Raw genomic sequence first — 24166 nt, 5'->3', positions numbered from 1 at the left:
CATCCTTCTTCGTCCCTCAATCCTTCTTCGTCCCTCAATCCTTCTTCGTCCCTCTATCCTTCTTCATGCCTCCAGCCTTCTTCGTCCCTCCATCCTTCTTCATCCCTCCATCCTTCTTCCTCCAGAGGTCACAGTAGTCTGACTCGCTGTCTGTGTAGAGCCCCTGGAAAGGAGGACGTCCTGTTTCATTTCTGTATATTTAACCTGGTGTTCAGGACCAACAATCTCTGCCCTGTCCCCCCCCGGGGTCATGACCCCGTTATTCCTGCCGCTCCACCTGGTCCCAGATGTTGGTCCCGGACTCACCAGATGTTCTCTTCATGTTCCACGAGTGGACGAGCGACTTCCCTCCGGCACCGTGTTGTTGCCTCACAGGAAGTTCAGCGAGTCTCGCCCACTCGTCCTCCTCCAGTCGGATGCTGAGCTCGGCCGACGGGAGGACGGATGGAGAGGGTGGACCTGGTCCGGGATGGACCTCCGTGAGCGAGGCCTCTGGTCACCTGCTCCGGCTGGATCTTAGCTCGTAGTCGAAGACACTTTTATTTGGGCTCATGAGGAACGTGCAGAGGAACAAGAACGTTTCCTGGGTGAGTCGACGAGGAGCGACGGCGGAGACTCTTCTGTTGGATTCATGAGTCATTGTTGCTTATTTTTATTTCTGCTTATATCATCTTTTTTCTTATAACTCTCTCTCTTCTTCTGCTCTCCTTCTCCATCGTAATTATATTCTGGAATATTTACTCAATATTTAAAAGCATTTCAGCAAACAAACAAAATTAATTTAGTAAATAATTGTGGCTAATTCTTGATTCTATCTGGGTTTGTTTCGCTTTTTAAATGTAGCACAATTATATATATATTTTCCAAATACAATTAATTTTTAAATGTTTTAAATTGTTATGTTTAATCATGATAAACTGTCCTTAAAAATATACATGTGTTATCTCTGCCTCCATGTTTCCATCTCACCTGTTTATTTACGTATGTGCAACACACTCAATAGTCCCCTGATACAAGGACTGTAGTAACGTTCCGCATGTCACGAAATATATTATTATAAATATTTGCTGCGCCGAAATGGTTAATTAACTAAGTAAAATAAATAGTAATAAAAATATCCCTAGAAAGGAAGAATAATTAGAATAAAATAAAAAAAATAGTGACACAAAACCACAAACCTGCCATTTATCGATTGTCGTTCATTCACTATCCGAACACAAGGGGGCGCGATTTAATGCGTCTGGAATTGAGCGATGAAGAAAGTTTTGCTTTTTTATTTCCTTAAATGATGTCAAACCGAACGAACAACAACTGCCTGTAAGTTAAAATATATATATTTCTATTTCTATTCAAGATAAACAGTTTAATGTCCCCGTAGTTTAAATACAAATAATTAAATAACCCTTCGCTTTATGTTTCCTTTTCTTCTCTTTTCACCAACCATTATTATGTAGTTATTACATTTAATATTGTTGTTTTAAATAGTTTAATAACGACATCATAGAAGTTTAACCGTTAAAAATGTGGATTTTAGCTTCTAGATTAGTTCGCGCTGCTGCTAGCATGCTAGCTGCACTTAAGCTAGCATGCTAGCTGCACTTAAGCTAGCCGCTTGTAAAATGGCGGCTTTTAAAAAAGTATAAAAGTGGTTAAAACTGTTAAATAAATCATTTGTTTATTCATTACGTGCTGGGAAAATGCTAAAGCCGAATCTTCACCGTGTTCATTTAAAAAAACAAACTTTTCTTGGTAATTATGCCATAACATAATGACCAGCTTAAAAAAATAGCACTTGAGGTCATCGGCAGTGGTCAGTACTTCGTTTGTTCAAGGTGTTATTTTGGGTATTTTTGTGCTTTTAAGTGTTGAACTTCTGCATTATGTAGCTGTGTGTGTAACATTTTACATATCAATTGATTTATATGGAAGTATTATCGATTTAAAAAGGTTGGTATTCCTGGAAAGCTCGTTAAATAAAGAAACGGTAACAGGTTTTCTTTATATAAAAAATGTCTTTATTATTTTTAATCTGATAATTTATGTTAAAGTAGATAGTTTATCTCTCAAAATATGCTTAGAATAAGCAAAGCAATAGTCCAGATTTAGTAACCACGTCACAAGTTGTTATGAAATATAGATAAATAAAAACATAAAGCACAGTTACTTGTACTTTTGAATTGATCAAATCCACAACATTAGTGTAAAAAGTGACAGAAAATGTCACTAAACAAGGCTTGTCGGACTAATATATCTATTTATAACATATTGTCAGACTCACAGACAGATGTATTACTTATAATATAACAGAGATTTCGATGAGTATTTTACTCAGCTTAGATGTTTTGCGAGTGGGTTTTTTGTCGAGTAATATCTTGAAAATGTTGTCAGAGATTTTTGCCGCATTTTCGTACATCATCTATCTGGGAATTTCAATATTCTTGATAAACTAGGACAAGTGGTTTATGTCATCAGTATTGTCGTAGTATTGCACAAACTAAAGTGTGTGGAAGCAGCAAATACCCAAATACCTAGATGATGTTTTGATGCTATGTTGTTGTGTTTCTAAAAGTTATTTGGCAGTTGTTCCACCACAAGTAAAGTACGTGAAAGACTTGATTAAGGCCCTGTTTTATTGGAGATTTTGAGAGTTTGCTCTGTCTTAACTCAAAAAAGATGAGCTGTGTCAAAGAAATTGATTTAAAATCCCTTTTGCAGAAGAGCATGAGGGTAACTTGAGGATATCGGCGAGAGATTGAAGAGAAGCGAGCATTAATGTGAGCGAATGTATCATTAATTCAAGATATATAACGATGGATGTGTTCTAAAAAACTACAGTTTTGGATGCAGTCCAGTGAGAAAGTCCTGTGAAAACCTCAGCAGGTCTTCTGCTAAAATCCCTCCCTCCCTCTATGTGCTTGAGTGTACAAAGATATTCTGTGAAGACACCTTTTGTGATTTGTCTGATGCTGGAGGTCGGAGAGAGAGAGAATGAAAGAGAGAGAGAGAGAGAGAAAGAGAGAGAGAGAGAGACAGAGCGCACAACGGCGCAACAGATGCCTCGCTGAGAAATAAGCCTTTAATACCACCAGGACTCTGAAGAGGGGAATGACTCTCTGCTGCTCCACACTGACTTAAGAGAAACCATCAGACACCTCATCCTGTGTCTTGTGGAGCTTTTGCTCCACTTTGCACCGGGAATAGTAACTTTCGCATGGATTTCCTTCACTGAGGGGGAATCCCGGGATGAATCGATGCATCACCATAATCCCAAACATGCTTGGTGTTTGAGCCGGAAGGTGAACTGTTAATACTTTTTTACCAACGACAGCAACAGTGGACCAACAACAGCAAATAGTTGTAACCTCACCATGCCGCCCAAGAAAAAGGTAACTACAATGACTGTATTTTTAATATTGTGTTCCTGGGTGTGTTATGGACGGGGAAGACAGGAGAACGTGCCATCTGTTGCTCTGGGCTGTAATCCCTGTGTGAGGCCTTTCCACATCATTGCACCGGCTCAAGCAGAGATGAACACATGCATGTATCATGACCGGTCAAAACCCTCAATACTCTTATGTAATCGTCCTTTTTTTTTTTGAAAATAAATCTCCTGGTTTTTTTTGGAGTTCTTTCCGAAGAACATTTCATTATATACGTGATCAAAATCGGAATACAACTGTGTAGGATTAAAACAAGAATTTAAAACATGCATTTTGACCGTTAAAGGATCATCTTTTGACTGTGAACTCTTTCAAAGTTTTGCCAGAGAGTTGGTGAGGAAGCAGAATTCCTAGAGAGAGGAAAGTTTGTTGTGTAGTCAAGTGTTGCATCGTTCCAACATGTAGCTTCTTTGCTTGTTAGGTTTAGGTTTACTAGGTAGAACTTTATTTAAATTGTTTTTTTCCAATTAGACACAGCAATACAGCAATTATTCATAAAAATATTGTTTAAAAAAACAAATCATTACACATTGTGCTTGATGGATCTACTGACTTCTTTAAGAAACATCTCAAGACGTTTTTATTTTTTCAGGTTTTTCCTTTATTTTCTGGAACTCCTGTTGTGTTATCAGTGTTATCTTGACCTTTAAAGTATATACTTTATTGAATATTGTTTTGATTGTTTAAGCACTTTGTGACCCTGGTCTAGAAAAGCGCTATACAAATAAAAATGACTTACTTACTTACTTACATTTAGGGTCAAAGCCGTTGCAGAAAAAGTTGAAACAGTCATTCACAGAGTAGTTTCAAAAACCTCCTGATAGAAATTAGAACCATATTTTTGCAACAATGCCCAAAATTGTGAAGGTTGTCATTTATCCAGGTCATGCCTTTTTCGAGTTGATGAAACGTGGACAGTGTATTTAAATAGTTGTCAATATGACGTTGCTTTACTAATGAATGACCGACTGTCCTGCATCATATCGAGCCGGTTACTACTGGCCTACTGCCTGTTACCAAGAATAGGTAAATCCTCTTACTAGCTGCTTGCCTGGCAGTACGTCACACACCTGCTCTCATTTCCGACCGGAAGTGATTCCGTTTGTCCGAGGCTCCGATAATTAAGCCATTTTCTTTAGTACAACATATCAAACTTGACTTCACCCAGTTGTTCTGACAGTTTTCTTACTCTTTGCGCTTGATCGAGTCTACTGACTCCTTCAAGAAACATCTTAAGACACTTTTATTCATGCAGGCTTTTCCTTGATTCTCTGAGACTTCTGTGTTGTTCTCGGTGTTATCTTGACCTTTAAAGTATATACTTTTTTGAGTATTGTTTTGATTGTTTAAGCGCTTTGTGACCCTGGTCTGGAAAAGCGCTCTATAAATATAAATTACTGACAGTTTAATAACTCCATCTGCCTCATCTCTGCTCTACACGGCGTGTCTATGCAGCTTTGAACTGCCCAGGTCAAAGGTGAATATCTCTATTACAGGTGCCAAGTAGGGATTAAGAGGTGTGCTATTGTTTCCGAACAGACGGCTGTCACGAAGGTTAGGTAGGTTGAGTTCAGGCAGGAGCGCCGACTCCGTTCGTCTCCCTCTCTTTAAGTCCTGGATTGACGCATGCCGTCTTAATCTCCTTACTGTGAGACGATCAGGAAAAAGAGATGGAGAGAAGAGCTCTTGGCGTAACGTCTGTCCGAGAGCTTTTCAAATTGAAAGAATGTGACGCTGATATTATAGAGTCAGCAGGTAAAGTTGGATCAGTGGGTTTTGATCACATTTTTTATAATGTTATACAATTTTATATTTCAGTTATACATTTCAGTCCATGGAGGATGGACTGATGGAGTGAAGTCAGACACTGAATACTGCTCATCAATACCAGTAGTTGGTACATTATTATGTATTTATTACTTTTCAAAATATAATCTGGAAAATTCCACCTGAATCCGGAGAACCACCTCAAAGCACTTCAAGAAACATCTTAAAACATTTGTATTTTGTTCAGGCTTTTCCTTTATTTTATGTGTTGTTCTCAGTATTATCTTGACCTTTAAATTATATATTTTATTGAGTATTGTTTTGATAGTTTAAGCGCTTTGTGACCCTGGTCTGGAAAAGTACTATATAAATAAAAATTACTTACTTACTTTACCTAACTTTGTATTTACCTGCACATGTGTCAGGAGTTTCTCAGTCCATTGACTCTTGATGATGATTGACATATGGATACACAATAACAGTATAATAACATGCATAATAAATCAGGATATATGGATAGATAAACTTTATCGATCCCTCTGTAGATCTCCTTCGGGAAATAGTTTTCCAGCAGCACAGACGATACGATAAAGCACCAACTAAGGCAACTCATCAGAGGAGATGCAAGTTAGTAGGTTTGCTAAGTTAGAAAGTGAGTTTGAAAGTTATTACCTTTTTTTTCTTTACATTTTGGTTCTTGACTCTGACTCAAAACTATGTATAAAACATTTATTTCGCTGCTGTGATTTTCATGGTCATCAAACTGTTGAGTCCGTCAGATACTTGTGTGACTTTTCAAAAGAATACATTGTCATTTGTCAAGGACGCACAGAATGTGAGGTGGGCTTGAAAACAGTTAAAGTGAAAGTGTGTCACTTGCCTTGAGCGCGGCGGCAGCGCCAGCACGGCCTTATCTGCACCGTAGAGCATCAGGCAGGGGGCGCCGAGCCAGTCCTCTTTAGACAGATGTTGTGAAGCAGATGATTGGACCGAGCTATGACAGAAACCCTGATGGAAGTTAGACAAATGATGATGACTGTAACCATAATGAGTGGAAACTTTAACTAAGTTGTTTGTTGTTGTAAGGTAAGGTAAGGTAAAACTTTATTGATCCCTCAGGAGGTCTCCTTCGGGAAATTGTCACATTATTGTGAGGTTTTTGTTTTTGTTTTGGTGACATGACTCAAGTCATATCATCTCATCAAAAATAATATTCTAAAGAAATGGAGAAATAAGTGAGAAAAGTAAGAGGAGTGGACTTTTAAAAAAAAAAATATTCTCAATAAGCTCAATTCCATCGTGTCTGGGAAGGTGAGGAAATACTATGTTATGGGAATCTATACTTTTACACCTCAGCAATGACCCTTAAACACAAATCAAGAGGAAAAGAGGAAAATGTTTGTTTGGTAGTCCTTGGAACTTTATCAAAACATGTTTTAGAAAATGAATTCCAACTTGAGGAGCTGAAAATAAACACATTGAAGAGCTGCAACCTTACAAAATAACAAATGGTAGCTGTGTACTTTAGATACAGAAATATATTTGCGACCTTTTCAACACTCTTAAAACAGCTCTGGGTAGTTTTGTGTACCTTAATATTTTTGTACTAAAATAACTTGTGATGACACATCAACTTGAAACTAGTTGAATGACTCATATACCGTGACTCAAGCTGTTTTGTGTGATTTTTATTTTGATGGGATGGTGTGAACATGCTACATGTTGTGCTGGTTGTGGTGGTGGGGGGGAATTACGGTACAAAAACAAAGTTAAAGTTATGTTATTTACAAAGTCGTCATATCATATTCAATTCTCCACAATCTGATTCATGACCTCATCAGTATCATCCTTCATTCATCAATGGAAGTCTGGAAACGGAACATTCATCAACTGCTACAAACCGGCACATGGAAACTTTTGCACGTTTAGCGAGTGCTCATGGGAAATGTGGTCTCCTGTCGGGATAAACACTACCACTTTAGTCCACTGGCGGCGCTCGACTTAAAATCATATAGAGCTGCTTTAAGTGTTTATGTACAAACAGAACAAATCACTGGATTTTATTAAAGCTTATTTGTTTCTTTTAGAGAAAAAAACTAATTTCTTATTGTTTACTAGGATACATTATCAAACTACTCACACTTTCCCGCTCTCAAGAAAATGTGTCTTTGATGGCGGATTGACAAACTTTTTAAAATGTGACTTGAAAGTAAGTAAGTAAGTAAGACTGTGGTTTTGTCCCAAGACACCGGCGACCAATCAGCTGAGAGTAGAGAAACAAGCGTCGGTGAATCATGTTTAGTGTGAGTCGGGTCACATCTGTTTATATGCTAACAGATGTTGTTATATTAGCCTTTTTTACTGTATTTATTTTCTTTTTTTATTGTATAATAATTATACAACTGCTCTAAATATCTTAAAACATTTTTATTCGTGCAGCTTTTTTCTTGATTTTCTGGAACTCCTGAGTTGTTCTCGCTGTTATCTTGACCTTTTAAGTATATATTTGATTGAGTATTGTTTTGATTGTTTAAGCACCTTGTGACCCTGGTCTATAAATATAAATTACTTTAAATAACATTTAGTTATTTATTTTTAATTCAAAGCTTTAGTATTTTGCTGCCCAGTGAGACCATAAAACCTTCTTTACACATTTCTCATATTCTACATTCTTCTGAATCTTCACCATCGACCATTTATCAGCTCATCTTCGCCGACTGTGTCTTCTCCATCTTCAAATGGACCTTCATAGACGGGACTCACGATGTCATGACAGCTGCTGTGTTTCACTGGGCAGTAAAGACTCACCGAGGAATTCTGTTCCAGGGATCATCTGGTGATTCTCGGTTGTAAACAGCATTCATGTCAGCGGGGAATTATCAGCGGTTTATGCTTAGGCATGCATGATTTTTCTTTCAATGGTTGCCATGGAAACGTCTCTCAAAGATGAATGCCGCAGGAATGGTACGAGGAGGAAGAAACGCTGCTGCAGTGGACGAGAGTTTCCGATGTTAAGATGCTGGACAGTGTTTACTGGACGTTGATTAAGTGAAATTATTTTAGGACTTTATTTATCTTTTATTGTCTATAGTCTGGTTGATACTTCTTTGCTGCGTTTGAGTGATGGTACAGGTTGATTGACAGACACGAAGACTAAAGAAAAACTTTTCTCTTACGATCATTGTTGGCAGTGATCAGAGCCCAGACCTTGTCCCTGACGTCCCCTGGAGGATTACAGAGGTCCAGGAGCCAGCTGGCTCCCGGTCTCTCTGATTAGTCCACAGACAGAGTCCATCTTCACGATCACAGGCTTCTTTGCTAATGCACTTTCTTGGCGCGTACAGGAAGTGCTGCGTGGACAGTTCAGAGCAGGAAGAGTCACCTTCAGGTACAACCAGGGACTCAACTTTAGTTTCAAGGACCCTTTTGAGTAGTTAGTATAAGAGCCAATTATATATGAATACATTTTGGTTATCCTGTTTAAAGATCAACTTTCCTGTCTTGCATCAAGTAAACTCTTCCTCTCCAAGTCCCTCATCATGACCACGTTCTGAACTTATAACTTTATAAGGTTCTTCTTAAATCTGGGCGAACGAGAGGTTACAAGAGTCCATTATGACCTAATAATGGCTTCACTCCTCCTCCAGCTGTAACAACGCCCTGCTTTGTTTATGCAATGAGTCCCTTGCGGGTGGAGACTTCCGGGGGACGCGCAGTGACAAACCTACACGTGTGACCATTCGCAGCAGAGTGGGTGTGGTCAATATTTCAAATAAAAAAGTTTTGTACAAACAGAAACACCTACTGATGACACAATAGAGTCCAACATCACACACAAATCAACAAATGAGTTGTCCTTTAATTTATGTTGTAAGTAAGTAAGTAATTTTTATTTATATAGCGCTTTTCCAGACCAGGGTCACAAAGCGCTTAAACAATCAAAACAATATTCAATAAAGTATATACTTTAGATTCAAGATTCAAAGCGTTTATTGTCATAGGTACTACATACAATGAAATTCTTACTTTGTACCCTCAACAAAAGTGCACAGTATAAACATATACAGTATATATCTATATATATATACATACATATATAAATAACTATATATACATTTGAAAGAATAAAATCTAAAAACAGAGCAATAAAAGTACAAGGGTAAGATAAAACTGATAACACAACAGGAGTTCCAGAATTGTTGAATCATTTATTTAAGAAGCGTGCGACAGGCCTCCATAACGATAGAACTTTAAACATTATACCCATCACCTGAAATTATCATTTAATCGTCGCCTCCGAGTGGGTGTTGTGTGTCTCTGGCTCACAGGAGAGCTGGTGCTGTGAGAACAGATGTCCTCGCCGGGCTTTGGTAAACAAACGCTCGAGCAGATTGGTTCCCCGCAGTGTTTTGTTGCCTTTGCCTGAATTACCTTTTCATTCTGTCATTGTTCCCTTTTTCATTTCCCTCTTAACGATCCCCTCTCTTTTCTCCAAACTGCCTTTTTTCTGTCAGATTTATTTTGTCATGCGTTTAAAACAATTTGCAATAACATATCCGACCTTTGTGTGAGTTATTCTTCCAGCAAACGGCTTAATGACTCAATTTTCTTCTGACCTTTTTCCTTCTCCTCCTCCTCCTCCTCCCCCGTTCATTCTCACCTGTCATTATTACAGTAAAGTCATCACATCTCTCAGCTTTCACATGTAATTGAGCATATCTCATCGTAATTGTCGTTTCATTGATGTTATTACTTCTGCCAAGGAAGTTATGTTTTTGCTGGCATTTGTTGTAAGCAGATGAATATTTTCCACATATTTGAATTTTTTAGCACTTTATCGCTGGTGTTCTTGCAGTTACTATCATTACTGCCTAACAATCCATTTTTTATTAAACTTGATCCATGGCTTCTTTCTGGTGAGAGAATATAGTCCCATCTGCCGAGCAGATTATGTTGTCGTCAGTGTGTAGTTGTGTATTTAAATATCAACAAATATCACAATCTTTTATTTTCACGATAGTCTTTTGATATTCAAATCGACAGTACAGTATCTATTAAAAAATAAACCAACAATATTTATTTTGATGACTGAGGACGAGAGGATACAGTGAATCCAGCAGCTTTTAAAGCTGATTTTTGGAAATATTTTGGTTTGAAAACAAATGAAAGCAGTTACCACTGAGGACGAGAGGATACAGTGACTCTAGCAGTTTTTAAAGGTGATGTTTGGACATATTTTGGTTTGAAAACAAATGAAAGCAGTAAACTGAGGACGAGAGGATACAGTGAGTCCAGCAGCTTTTAAAGCTGATGTTTGGACATATTTTGGTTTGAAAACAAATGAAAGCAGGTACAACTGAGGACAAGAGGATACAGTGAGTCCAACAGCTTTTAAAGCTGATGTTTGGACATATTTTGGTTTGGAAACAAATGAAAGCAGTTACAACTGAGGACGAGAGGATACAGTGAGTCCAGCAGCTTTTAAAGCTGATGTTTGGATATATTTTGGTTTGAAAACAAATGAAAGCAGTTACAACTGAGGACGAGAGGATACAGTGAGTCCAGCAGCTTTTAAAGCTGATGTTTGGACATATTTTGGTTTGAAAACAAATGAAAGCAGTAAACTGAGGACGAGAGGATACAGTGAGTCCAGCAGCTTTTAAAGCTGATGTTTGGACATATTTTGGTTTGAAAACAAATGAAAGCAGGTACAACTGAGGACAAGAGGATACAGTGAGTCCAACAGCTTTTAAAGCTGATGTTTGGACATATTTTGGTTTGGAAACAAATGAAAGCAGTTACAACTGAGGACGAGAGGATACAGTGAGTCCAGCAGCTTTTAAAGCTGATGTTTGGATATATTTTGGTTTGAAAACAAATGAAAGCAGTTACAACTGAGGACGAGAGGATACAGTGAGTCCAGCAGCTTTTAAAGCTGATGTTTGGACATATTTTGGTTTGAAAACAAATTAAAGCAGTTACGACTGAGAACGAGAGGATACAGTGACTCGGGCAGCTTTTAAAGCTGATGTTTGGACATATTTTGGTTTGGAAACAAATGAAAGCAGTTACAACTGAGGACGAGAGGATACAGTGAGTCCAGCAGCTTTTAAAGCTGATGTTTGGATATATTTTGGTTTGAAAACAAATGAAAGCAGTTACAACTGAGGACGAGAGGATACAGTGAGTCCAGCAGCTTTTAAAGCTGATGTTTGGACATATTTTGGTTTGAAAACAAATGAAAGCAGTAAACTGAGGACGAGAGGATACAGTGAGTCCAGCAGCTTTTAAAGCTGATGTTTGGACATATTTTGGTTTGAAAACAAATGAAAGCAGGTACAACTGAGGACAAGAGGATACAGTGAGTCCAACAGCTTTTAAAGCTGATGTTTGGACATATTTTGGTTTGGAAACAAATGAAAGCAGTTACAACTGAGGACGAGAGGATACAGTGAGTCCAGCAGCTTTTAAAGCTGATGTTTGGATATATTTTGGTTTGAAAACAAATGAAAGCAGTTACAACTGAGGACGAGAGGATACAGTGAGTCCAGCAGCTTTTAAAGCTGATGTTTGGACATATTTTGGTTTGAAAACAAATTAAAGCAGTTACGACTGAGGACGAGAGGATACAGTGACTCGGGCAGCTTTTAAAGCTGATGTTTGGACATATTTTGGTTTGGAAACAAATGAAAGCAGTTACAACTGAGGACGAGAGGATACAGTGAGTCCAGCAGCTTTTAAAGCTGATGTTTGGATATATTTTGGTTTGAAAACAAATGAAAGCAGTTACAACTGAGGACGAGAGGATACAGTGAGTCCAGCAGCTTTTAAAGCTGATGTTTGGACATATTTTGGTTTGAAAACAAATGAAAGCAGTTACGACTGAGGACGAGAGGATACAGTGACTCGGGCAGCTTTTAAAGCTGATGTTTGGACATATTTTGGTTTGAAAACAAATGAAAGCAGTTACGACTGAGGACGAGAGGATACAGTGACTCGGGCAGCTTTTAAAGCTGATGTTTGGACATATTTTGGTTTGAAAACAAATGAAAGGAGTTACGACTGAGGACAAGAGTCATGTGGTCTGTAAATTCTGCAACACCAGAGTCAAGTACTGGACAATACCTCAAATATATCCTTGTTACTACAGTATCACAGAATAGTGTATTGTTGCACCTGTATAGTATACTTATCGTTTCACCAGATTCTTGACACCCCTTTGTGTAAGTAAGATCAAAACTTCCTGATACAACTAGACCCTCATGACCTTTGTGACCTCCAAAATCCCCTGCTGTAGTTAAGTTCCTTCCTTAACCATGGAATACTGTTCATCATTCCTATTGTGTCAACGTGAACAGATTGTTGACATCCGGAGTGTGTATCTCAAGAGCCTGGCCTGGCTCAGGTGTGTGTTCCCCCTTCTGGTCGTGACGCAGAAGGGCATCCATTAGCATGTCTTTGAGGGGACGGTCCTGTCTCTGGGACACCTGAGCGTCCTGAGGGGAACTGCTGCGCTCGTCTCTGCAGTCGGACGAACACGTCTTGTATTTGTGTACTAATTACCATTGAAAGTACGACAACTCTGATCTTGCATTTGTCGCGTCTGCAGCAGCATCGGATCTAATTAGGCTTTAAAACTCCCCGCAGACGTCTCTCATTATCTCGTCTCTTCAGGTGACGATAAACAAACTCAATTATCTGTCGCAAACTTCAATCTGTCCTTTTTTTTAATTAATTGATAAATGGTCCTCGAGCAGATGTGCGACTTTGTTTGACAGTGAAATGTGGGAGACGATGAAGCCGCTGACACTAGAGATGAGTTGAAACTGTTAAGGTGGTAATAATTGTTTAAGCGCTTTTTCCGGACCAGGGTCACAAAGCACTTAAACAATCAATACAATTCCCAATAAAATAGATGCTTAAAAGGTCAAGACAACACAGAGACCACCTCGGGAAAAGCCTCCTCCATCGAGCTTTTCTAGCAGCATACTTTTTCTTGGCAGGACTATTGGTCTGCTTCTCTGTCTTTTTCTTGTCACTAATCTATACATTCCATGCTAACTAGCTAGCTAGCTACAAGCTATGTGGTGAAACCCAGGTGGTGTGTTTAGGTACAATTGGAAACTTCAGAATCTGAAGATCAAGGTGGTTTGTGTGTTGTATGTTCATTGCAAATGGTTAACAAACATTTTATTTTATGATATAAGATTATATTGAATTCCATTCTTCACTGGCCTTCAATTTCCTGAGCCCCCGCTAGCGCCCCCTGGATCCAACTTTGGAAACTACTGATTCAAGAGACTTTTCATAGTACTTTAGATCAACTTATCTGTCGCTGTTGGTTTCTTGGCCTTGAGCAAACTATCTTCTTCAATCACAGATGTTGTTTCATTGATGTGATTTAGCGCTTTGTTGGTTCATCTTCAATCAGCTCCTTGGCTGAGGTATGCACTGTCTAAGAGTTTTTTTAGTTTTGTTGTTGTTTAAGTAGAAAAATCAATCGGATCAATATTCTTGTCGACATATCTGAAGAGTCACGGGTCAAACAAGTAAGATTCAAGACTTGGTTTCATTCATTCATAACTCAAATATTTGGTATTTTAAAGATTTCAAAATCAACGTTCTTTCTTTCTGTTTCTCTTTATAAAGCGTGGACAGTTTTTTATTCCTGTCTCTGGACTAGGGAAAGATGAGTAAAATTGACAATAACCGACTGAACTTCTCTGTGTTTCAGGGAGAGCGACATGACAACGATGTCGTTGAGGAAAGGAACGCCCAGGTCCAGCTGGAGAAAGCCAAGGTACATATTTCTGGAAACGTCCGCCGTGAGCCGTCACAGGTTCATTCACACGCGGAGATGATTATGTCGCTGCCAACAACAGAGATCGGATTAGGACACGGAGCCAAATATTGCTTTCAACCGAGTGATTTATTTTGGGCTTATCGTCCCTCACATGTGCTTAATGTCCTCACGGGTGACATAACTCTCCATCGGGAGGCGTGATTGGACAGACCAGGGTCGATTTATGGAGCTGAATGTTACAAACAATTGATCAAAGAAAACATATTTCATAGACGTGATGCTGGCCATGTCTAAAAGTTTGTTAACACACTTTCAATTATCTTTGGCACATTATTCAAGGAAAAGCACAAATAAAATTGTCTTGAGATGTTTCTTGAAGAAGTCAGTAGATTATCAAACACAGATGTTTCTTGAAGGAGTCAGTAGATCATCAAACACAGATGTTTCTTGAAGGAGTCAGTAGATCATCAAACACAGATGTTTCTTGAAGGAGTCAGTAGATCATCAAACACAGATGTTTCTTGAAGGAGTCAGTAGATCATCAAACACAGATGTTTCTTGAAGGAGTCAGTAGATCATCAAACACAGATATTTCTTGAAGGAGTCAGTAGATCATCAAACACAGATGTTTCTTGAAGGAGTCAGTAGATCATCAAACACAGATGTTTCTTGAAGGAGTCAGTAGATCATCCAACACAGATGTTTCTTGAAGGAGTCAGTAGATCATCAAACACAGAGATGTTTCTTGAAGGAGTCAGTAGATCATCAAACACAGAGATGTTTCTTGAAGGAGTCAGTAGATCATCAAACACAGATGTTTCTTGAAGGAGTCAGTAGATGATCAAACACAGATGTTTCTTGAAGGAGTCAGTAGATCATCTAACACAGATATTTCTTGAAGGAGTCAGTAGATCATCAAACACAGATATTTCTTGAAGGAGTCAGTAGATCATCAAACACAGATGTTTCTTGAAGGAGTCAGTAGATCATCAAACACAGATGTTTCTTGAAGGAGTCAGTAGATCATCAAACACAGATGTTTCTTGAAGGAGTCAGTAGATCATCAAACACGGAGATGTTTCTTGAAGGAGTCAGTAGATCATCAAACACAGATGTTTCTTGAAGGAGTCAGTAGATCATCAAACACAGAGATGTTTCTTGAAGGAGTCAGTAGATCATCAAACACAGATGTTTCTTGAAGGAGTCAGTAGATCATCAAACACAGAGATGGTTCCAAAGCTTAGGAGCAACAGTCTGGAAGGATTTCTCTCCTCTGGTCCGGAAGTTCTGGAACCATCAGTAGATTCTGATCCACAGACCTCAGAGCCCGAGCTGGGGTGTAAGTCTGGATCAGATCACTGAAGGTCTTACCATGAATAGATCTGAAAGTAAGAACCAGAATTTTGAAATGATCCTGAAAGAAACTGGCAGCCAGTGAAGAGTTTGAAGGAGAAATGTGAGTTCTTCTACTAGAGCGGCTCAGAATTCTGGCTGCAGAGTTTTGTATGAACTGCAGGCGAGACACATCCAGGATGGATTGATGTATGGATGAATGGATAGAACTTATAATGAATTCCTCTCTTCTCTGCCAGTACAAACAAGTTGCATTCGCTGTCCGTTGCAACTTCTCTTACACGCCAGCGGACGATGACAACGTTCCGGTGCCAGGCCAGGCCGTGACGTTCGAGGCCAGAGACTTCCTGCATGTCAAAGAGGTTTGTAGACGCTCACAACGACAAGAACCATCATCAGGTCTAGAGCGTCTTCTCCCGTTTTTAATCAGAAATTCAACAACGAGTGGTGGATCGGGCGACCCGTGAAAGAGGATGGCGTGGTGGGCTTCATTCCCAGTCCAGTCAACCTTGAAACCATTCTCATCAGACGGGAGGTCCAGGCCAGGAAGGCGGCCAAGGCCTTAGCCAAGTACGTGCGACGTGCTTTTAGTCATGACCTGAATAATCTCGTCCCGCTTTAATGGATCACAAATCTAATGCTGTTGAACTTTTCTCTCAGCAAAGCGTCTTCTCAGGCAGCTCAAGATCTGAACTCTAAAAAATACACCCCCCCATCTCAAGGTTGGTGAGAAGTTCAGAGCGCACTGATGTTTTCAAATGATAATAACATACCTCTGGTTGTGTTGAGCATGAAACTGTTTTCTTTCATTCTATTTACAGCGACTCAGCAAGTGAAAAAGAAGCCAGTAAGTGACTTAAGATTCCTTATCCAGCATAAATGTTATATCACGTTCTAAAAACACAGCTGAATTAAAGTAGTTCACCCAAACGTCACTCATTTTCGACTCACCCTCATGTCGACTAAGGGTTGGGATTATTTTCAAAGTGATCTGTTCTTTTAAGAGTTATATATTTGTTTGTTCATTTTAATGTAGTGACTGGAGCTCAGTGGAGTACTTCCCGTTTTATTTCATGTTTATATTGCTTGTTATTTGAACATCTGCCACAAAGCTTAAAATATAGACTAGTTACATTTTTTCCGAAACAATTCTTCTCATTGACGCTTCAATCCAAGATGGACGTCACAGACGAGCAGTATTGGGGTATTTGGATGTTTTGAAGTGTCTTTTTGGACGAAGTGACACTGTTCACTTCATTTATATGAACATACATTTTTGTCTATAACTCTAAAAAGCAACAGATCACTCTGAAAATAATCCAACATTAGTCGACATGAGGGTGAGTCCCAAATCCTTATTCACAGTGTTCGTTTTTGTGTTAATTAATTAAACTTCCGGCCTCTAGATGGCAGCAATCACTACCTCCTCTAAAATATTTCGACATATTTTGGGTTTTTAAAAAACAAAGAAAGCAGTTGCGACTTTGTACATTTTGTAACGCCGGTTTCATGCTCCAAAGAACATGTTTGTCTCTGCTTACTCTGACAGATTTTGTGGACCCTTGGAAAGTCTAATCGGGTCTAAAACGAGGCTTAAATCGGACCAGCCAAGTTATTTTCGGGGTCTCGCCCTCAGCGAAGTTTGTTTAACTTGTGTTTTCATTTCAAACTTCTGAGTGATTGAATGTGACCTGAAGGTTCATGGAAGACTCTCAGTAATGAAACCAAAGCTCCTTGTCCTTCTTCATTTGTGTCCTCTTGATTGGGCCTCTCTTGTGTTTCTCCTCCATCACACAAATTGGAGCAGGAATTTGTTTCAGCTAAACGTAGACATGACCCCGAGGTCTCCTTGACCACGGAGCGAATTTATCTTTCTCTGTCACCACTTTAAAGCTTGCACTGAAAACAGTGAGTTTTCTTGATATAAAGGAATATGGATTTTCCTTTCAACCTCCAGACACACTCAGACTATTCGAGGGAACATTGAGTAAAAAAAACAGCTGGTTCAGAATCGTATTTCTTTTAAGCGCTTTTGTCTGGGTTCTTTCAGGGAGAGCAGATCGCCATGTACGATGTTGTGCCTACAATGCGACCAGTGGTTCTGATGGGCCCGTCACTGAAGGGCTTGGACGTAAGTCTGCTGTGTCTACTGTTTATTTATTAAACAGTTCAATCTCTTCTTCTTCACTCCAGGTTACAGACATGATGCAAAAAGCTCTCTTCGACTATTTGAAGCATCGATTTGAAGGCAGGTATGTTCTGATCTACACTGTCTTTGTGTCTGACTTCAACGTTGAAAGAGTGACGACCTCTTGACCTTAACACCTCTCGTCACATCTCTAGAATCACCATCACTCGGGTCACAGCCGATATTTCCATGGCAAAGCGGTCCATACTTAACAACCCCGGAAAAAAGGCGTTAATTGACCGTTCGAACACACGCTCCAATTTAGGTAAGAAGAACTTGATCCATTAATGGAATGTGTGTGTATATATATATATACATGATACATGTGTGTACCATATATTGTGATAGTGTAGTATAAACGATATAAAACAACACTTTTTCTGGCTTTTTCAACAAAGAAATGAACAAATACTTTCTCTAATCAAATGTGAAAGTGTTTCTAAAAAAATAAAACATAAAATGTATATTAACAATGAAGTGCATTAACACAAACAACCTGGAGCAACATGTAACATCTAGTATCTGTCAGTGTTTTTTAACTTTAAACTTTGTTTTGACGCCAAAATGATTCCTAGCTTAGGCTCTTCTTTTTCACTCATTGCTGCTATTCCTCCGGTTTTGTTGTTACTTTGTCCCGGAGGAAATGACTACTGTTGCCAACTAGTGGCTGGAGGTTTAATTGCAGCACACAAATGAATAAACGCCTATGAGTCTTTGAGTGTTAATTGTAAATTATAACATTGAATGATTGTATTATACACACAATTGAAATATAAACTATAAAATAACTACAATAAAATCAAATTTCATTTCAAACAAATTAATACATTTAAATAACGATACAGTGCTATTGAATATCGATACCATATCTGGAATTAAAATATTTTTATTTCATTACAACCCTATACACCCTATATACATTTCATTAAGTAGGAACTTAATACATTCAATTAAAGGATAGAATAGATGGACACATCAGGGACAAGGACGAGTACTGGAGCTGCACTCACTGGTGACAGTTGCTGAGACGAGATCACTGGACAAACTACTGTCCATCATGGATGATGACATCATCCTCTGAACACTGTCATCAGTGAGCAGAGAAGTAGATGCAGCACGAATGCTCCTCCCATGATGCAACACTAATAGACTCAGGGACTCATTCATTCCTCGTGCTATTAGATTGTTTAATTCTGAGTCTGGGGGCAGAAGTAAAAAGATGATATTCGATGTTAATCTTTGTATCCTTGTTATTTTTCTTGTGTCTTTAAAACTATTTCCCAAAGGAGACCTCCAGAGAGATCAATAAAGTTGATCTAATTTAATTTATATTTATTTCTGCTCTTGCCCCTCCCCCCCTGACGTGTCACAGATACAGCTGGTAAGTGTCACTGAAGCGTTTGGTGCCATTTTTCTTTAAATGAAGTCACTGTCGTCTTAACTGAGCCTCTGCTTCACCAGCTCAGATCCAAGGAGAAGTCGAGCGAATCTTCGAGCTGGCGCGAAGCCTCCAGCTGGTGGTTCTGGATGCTGACACAGTCAACCACCCTATTCAAGTGGCCAAGACCTCCCTGGCTCCCATCCTGGTTTACGTCAAGATTTCTTCTCCAAAGGTCTGTCACATACTTCCCTCGGATCACCAGCAACGATACACAACTTGTACCTCCTCACACCGGCAGGTTCTGACCAGATTGATCAAGACCAGAGGGAAGTCTCAGACCAAACATCTCAATGTTCAGCTGGTCGCCGCGGACAAGCTCGCTCAATGTCCGCCGGTACGTGTCTAAGCAGGAACGTCCTGATGCCAGGTTCTCATCTCAAGTCTTCCTCCAGGAAATGTTCGATGTCATCCTGGACGAGAACCAGCTGACCGACGCCTGTGAACACATCGCTGACTATCTGGAGTCCTACTGGAGGGCCACTCACCCGCCGGAGATGGAGCCAGTGAACGCGATGGTGGCCCAGCTGGCCGAGAGCACACTTCCCGTCAGCCCGTCTGGAGCTCCGGTACTTGGAAACTAAAAGAAAGACTACTGAGTGTGGCCTTCATTGCAATGCATTCATTTTCACCAACATCCCTGACATCACTGGAGAGGAAGGTTTAATGGTTATTCAGCTCATTTCTGACTTTCTTTTCTCCAAAGAAATGAAAAAATATTCAAACCTACAAAGCATATGATTTAACTTCTAGACCAATGCACGAATATAATGTTTTCTGAAGACATTAAAAACTCATGTATCTGAACTACCTTTCAAAAAACAAATTCAGTTAGTGGCCAATGTCTCCCCCTAGTGACCGTTGAAGAGACTCAACACATGAATACTTGTGCTCTTAAAAAATGTATTTTTGAAATTCATGTTTTAAGTTGAAAATGTTGCTCATTTGAAAAGATACGCATTTCAATTTCAACTGATATTTTATAATATAATGCCGGAGTTGTCATTTAACATCAAGTTAATTTGTCTTATAATAAAAAAAAATAAAACAATTGCATTTATGAAAATGCTTTTTAAAATGAGGGTTAAGGTTCCTTCTTTCGAGGTAAAGTCTACCATCAAGACTTTGATATAATCGAACGATGTTTACCATCAATAAGTTGGTATTCTACATAAAATCTACAGCAGCAAACAGTAGTTTGAAGGTTTTTTTAGAAATATAATCTTTATTTATTAAAGCCAGACGGATTGAAAGCTTTTCTTCTGGCGATGCTTGATTTAAAACACAAAACCAATATCATTCCTATGTTCAAAATACTCCCATGGATTCATCTAACATCTTCCATTTCATCTCTCCTCGTCTTACTTGACTGGAAAAGATGCTGAAATAATTCTTCTAATGGTAAGTCTTCATCAAAACATCTTCATGTTTAAGCCTTTCATTATTTCCCTCATCCCGGTGAGACTGTTCAACGTGGTTTTTGCTAGTCGTAGTGTAACGGTGTCTGAAGATAACGTCCTTTTTTTATACATGCTCACGGAGCATCGGTTACTTTACAACGTTCTTGCTTTTTCCAGGACGAGCACAAGAATAAGAAGACGGCAGCTTCAAAGAGAAAAGGTTCCCGTGACGACCACTTGGACCAGGAGACTTCCTCAGCACCAGCACAGGAGCCAAAAGCAGAAGAGAAACCCGGAGAGGAGCAGCAGGTGTCGAACACGGAGTCAAAGAGGGCGCTGCACGCCCACCATCATCATCATCATCACCACCACAGGAAACCAGAGCCTCCGGGGCAGATATCTGAGGAAAAAGAAGCCGTCAGAGAACATGCCCAGAGGGCGCCTCGGAGACGTTTGCCAGAGGTGCGTCCAGAGGAGGTGGAGGAGGAGGAGGAGGACATGGAAGAGGTGGTTCCCTTGAACCCTCGAGGGCACAACCAGCATCACCACAGCAACAACCACCCTCACCGCCATCATCATCACCACCACCAGCACCACCGCGGCAACAGCCAAGCGCCGTACGCAGACGAATACGAGCAGGAGCACAACGAGCGGAACCGGCAGCACCGACACCACCAGCACGTTCCTTCACGGACGGTTCATCACGCGGACCCTCACAACCCCGCGCACAATCACCATCACTACCACAGCCGGGACCGAGAGCGGGACCGGGACAAGGACAGAGACCGACATCGGACCAGAGGGCGCGACAACGCACAACACTGGCACAGAGACTCGTACATTCACCAGTGACAGGTTCTCCTCGTCGGGAGCTCAAGGCCAACTGCACTGACGGTGTTACACTGTTCACTTCATCCTCTCGATTGAAAGGATTCAGTCGCCGCTCTCAAAGCACAGAGACAGTGCATACCTCCGCCAAGGAGATCAAAAGTACTATTAACATGCAATTGTTCTTCAATAGAAGTACATTTACCAGCCTGAAAATATACTCAAGTAAATGTACTAATGGTATGATGAGAATGTATTTCAGTGGAAGTATATTTACCAGCAAGAAAATATACTTGATCAAACATTTCAGTTCAGTAAAAGTGAGTTTAATAAAAAATATATTGAAGTAAAATAACATTTATTTTGAGGCAACTGCACATGAAATAAAATGCAAGCACACCAGGGGTTCTGAAACATTCACTCACTCTTGTGTCTTTCAAAAACCAACCTTGTTCAACCTTTATAGCATGAGAGACCATTTGTTTCTGTAACTCGTGCTTCTTCACTTTGGTTTTCATTCTTCCAGCTCGTGTCCTTTATTTCATGTCACTTATTCAATCACAAGTCTTTAAGTTGCTATTTTACTCACATTCAGGGCTTATTTCAGTGACGTTTGTGTTGTTGATCACATGTCCCCTCACTTTTGAACCAGAGCCCACACACCTAAATACAATAATAATAATTACTACACAATAGTTTATAACCACAAATACGTTGCAGTTTTTCCAACCTTCCAGTTTCCTTCTCATCCTGGTGAGTTTAACGCTAAAAGACTCACTTCATCTCCACATCATGAAAGTATTTCTTTATAACTCCAGCATGTATTTCTGATGTGGTTTACTCCGTCTGCCAGTCATTTCTGTGTCCTGTGCTCGAATGCTGCACATTCTCTATGCATCCTACTGTAATGATCGCAGACTCAAAAGCTCTATGCATTTGTAAATACATCATAACTGCCTTGGAACCGAATGAAGGAGCAAAGAGACTCGGTTTGGTTCGAAGAGTCGGCTTGTTCTTTTTGTACAGAGGTTTTACAAACATGCACACTATTGTTGGACAATATTAAAATGAAAAATGACCAAGTGTGTACGTGTCTAATATGATAGTTGATGAATGATAATCAACCCTCTTCATATGTACTCTCTTCTTCTTAGGTAGCTGGTGTGTAGCCTCCACTCATCTGTTCCTTTGTTTTGTGGTCAGTAAAGTACTTTTATTTCACTCCCTCACTCTATCCTGCTCATTCCTGCCATATGTTTAATCCAGATCCAACCCCTGCCAACCTAGTCCTCTCTTTAGATTGTCTTCTGACCACCAGACTGTCCAAAAAGGTGAGTTCCATCATTTTAATTGCTGCTTGTTTCTTTTGTCTCCCTTTCTTTGCTCAAGGTCTGTTTATTTTTAACAAGAGGCAACGTTATTTATCATGACTGTTGTTGAGGGGCTGTGAGATGGCGTGATAGGGAAGCTGTAAAAGAAAGAAGAAAAATAAAATAAATAAATTTAAGCTTGTTTGAAAAAACAAAACAAGCTTTAATCATTTTAATTCACATTATATATATATTTTATTTGTATATGCTTAATATAGATCATGATAAAACGGTAAATAAATGATTATACAATCTCAAAATAGTTTAACATTTTTCTTTTGATTTAGTTTGTAGTTTTCTTTAGGTGTTTTAAATCTATCAAATGCTCAATCAATTAATGCTGTTGAAATGGAACAGAGCCTATAAAGACAATTTTTGATGCTCGGATGAGTAACAAGTACAACTTAAATTCATGTCAGCAGGAGTAACTTTCACGGTAGGACGAGAAAGCCATTGGAATGTCAAGAACTATACTTGGCTCTATATTATTAATTTAATATAATACCTCTGTCTTATTCAGACCTCAATTTTTCTCCGTATCATTTTACTTTTATTTTAGTATCACTTTTGGGCTCTACATAAAATAGCCTTCTGACCACTCGAGCGCAAACCTTCTCTCAGCTCTAAAAACACAGACACAGGAAATGATTCAAGGACATCTGGGACAAACAACTGTGTAATATTCATGTAGAAATTGTCAGTTAGTTTCTGTAAGTAATGACTCTTAACTCCTCATGTGGGTTCTTGCAACATTATTGTCCTTAAACCAAGAGATTTAATGTTCTTTCACATTTTTGGTTTCACTTCCCTTTATTGTCTTTTAATGTTTAACTTTGGTTCATTTGCAAAGGAGAGTAACAAATGAGAATAACTTTTCAGTCAGTTGCTCAACATACTTCAAGCTGAAATCAGCTTTCCTACTTTAAATCAAGGACCTCCAGGAGACCATATGTGATAGGATTTGTCAGTGAAGTACTTACCTTTAGTCGGGTAATAGTCCCAGAGTTCTTAATTAAGTTTGTTTGTACAGAACACAAGGATCAATCTTTTAGTGTGTGTCTTGGTAAGCAGTGAACCAAGTTAGAGCAAACTTGCAAAGTTTAAAAACCCATATGTAGTTTGAACACAATGAGAAGAAGAGATAAAAAACAAATAGTCAGGAAGGTTGGTGAATGAGTAGAGGTTAGCAGGCGTTAGCCTAATTCGAGGGACCACTGAACGACATCTAATGAGCTGAAAAGTTCATTATTGTAATGGTACTGATTTGTAATGGAGCGACACATTTGAGATGACTCACAATCTGCTCGTAATTTGACACACAGCAGTCCCGCCGTACATTAAAAGACCTTCATATAGTGAGCTTAGCTGTCCTTCACGTAGCATCTCCATGGTGGGGTTAAGCCTTTTAAAAGTTCCCCTAATGACTGCATCAGCTGGTTCCTGATGCTGGTCTTTCAGTCTTGATTGAAAACATACACGGTCAACGAAAGGCTGGGAATAAAGGAAGGATCGTTACGCCTTGTCCGATCTCAAGACGCATGGTTATGACTCTGACTATTGTTGTTTTTTACTCGTACAA

The 24166-nt window shown here is 39.3% G+C and overlaps 1 protein-coding gene across 2 annotated transcripts in view; it reads left to right on the top strand.

Moving 5' to 3' along the window:
- The window catches only part of cacnb2b (calcium channel, voltage-dependent, beta 2b), a 33335-nt gene extending 11036 nt beyond the window's left edge, over positions 1–22299 (top strand). The window contains exons 1-13 of one of the 2 annotated variants that reach the window (XM_087811132.1): positions 3033–3386; positions 13942–14007; positions 15603–15725; positions 15794–15933; positions 16024–16085; positions 16185–16210; positions 17414–17494; positions 17557–17615; positions 17707–17816; positions 19013–19164; positions 19231–19326; positions 19385–19558; positions 20567–22299. In XM_087811132.1, the coding sequence (XP_087667258.1) occupies positions 3369–3386; positions 13942–14007; positions 15603–15725; positions 15794–15933; positions 16024–16085; positions 16185–16210; positions 17414–17494; positions 17557–17615; positions 17707–17816; positions 19013–19164; positions 19231–19326; positions 19385–19558; positions 20567–21241 (1782 nt within the window). In that variant the 5' untranslated portion in view covers positions 3033–3368 and the 3' untranslated portion in view covers positions 21242–22299. Of the gene's footprint in view, positions 1–3032; positions 3387–13941; positions 14008–15602; positions 15726–15793; positions 15934–16023; positions 16086–16184; positions 16211–17413; positions 17495–17556; positions 17616–17706; positions 17817–19012; positions 19165–19230; positions 19327–19384; positions 19559–20566 lie in introns of those variants that run through there. The other variant, XM_087811131.1, reaches the window with a different exon arrangement.
- Positions 22300–24166: the final 1867 nt, after the last annotated feature.

Source organism: Callionymus lyra, chromosome 16 (assembly GCF_982586985.1).
Source record: "Callionymus lyra chromosome 16, fCalLyr1.hap1.1, whole genome shotgun sequence".
Classification (NCBI taxonomy): Eukaryota; Metazoa; Chordata; class Actinopteri; order Syngnathiformes; family Callionymidae; genus Callionymus; species Callionymus lyra.
The sequence above is the reverse complement of the archived record's forward strand: the minus strand, read 5'-3'. Positions and strand labels throughout refer to the sequence as shown.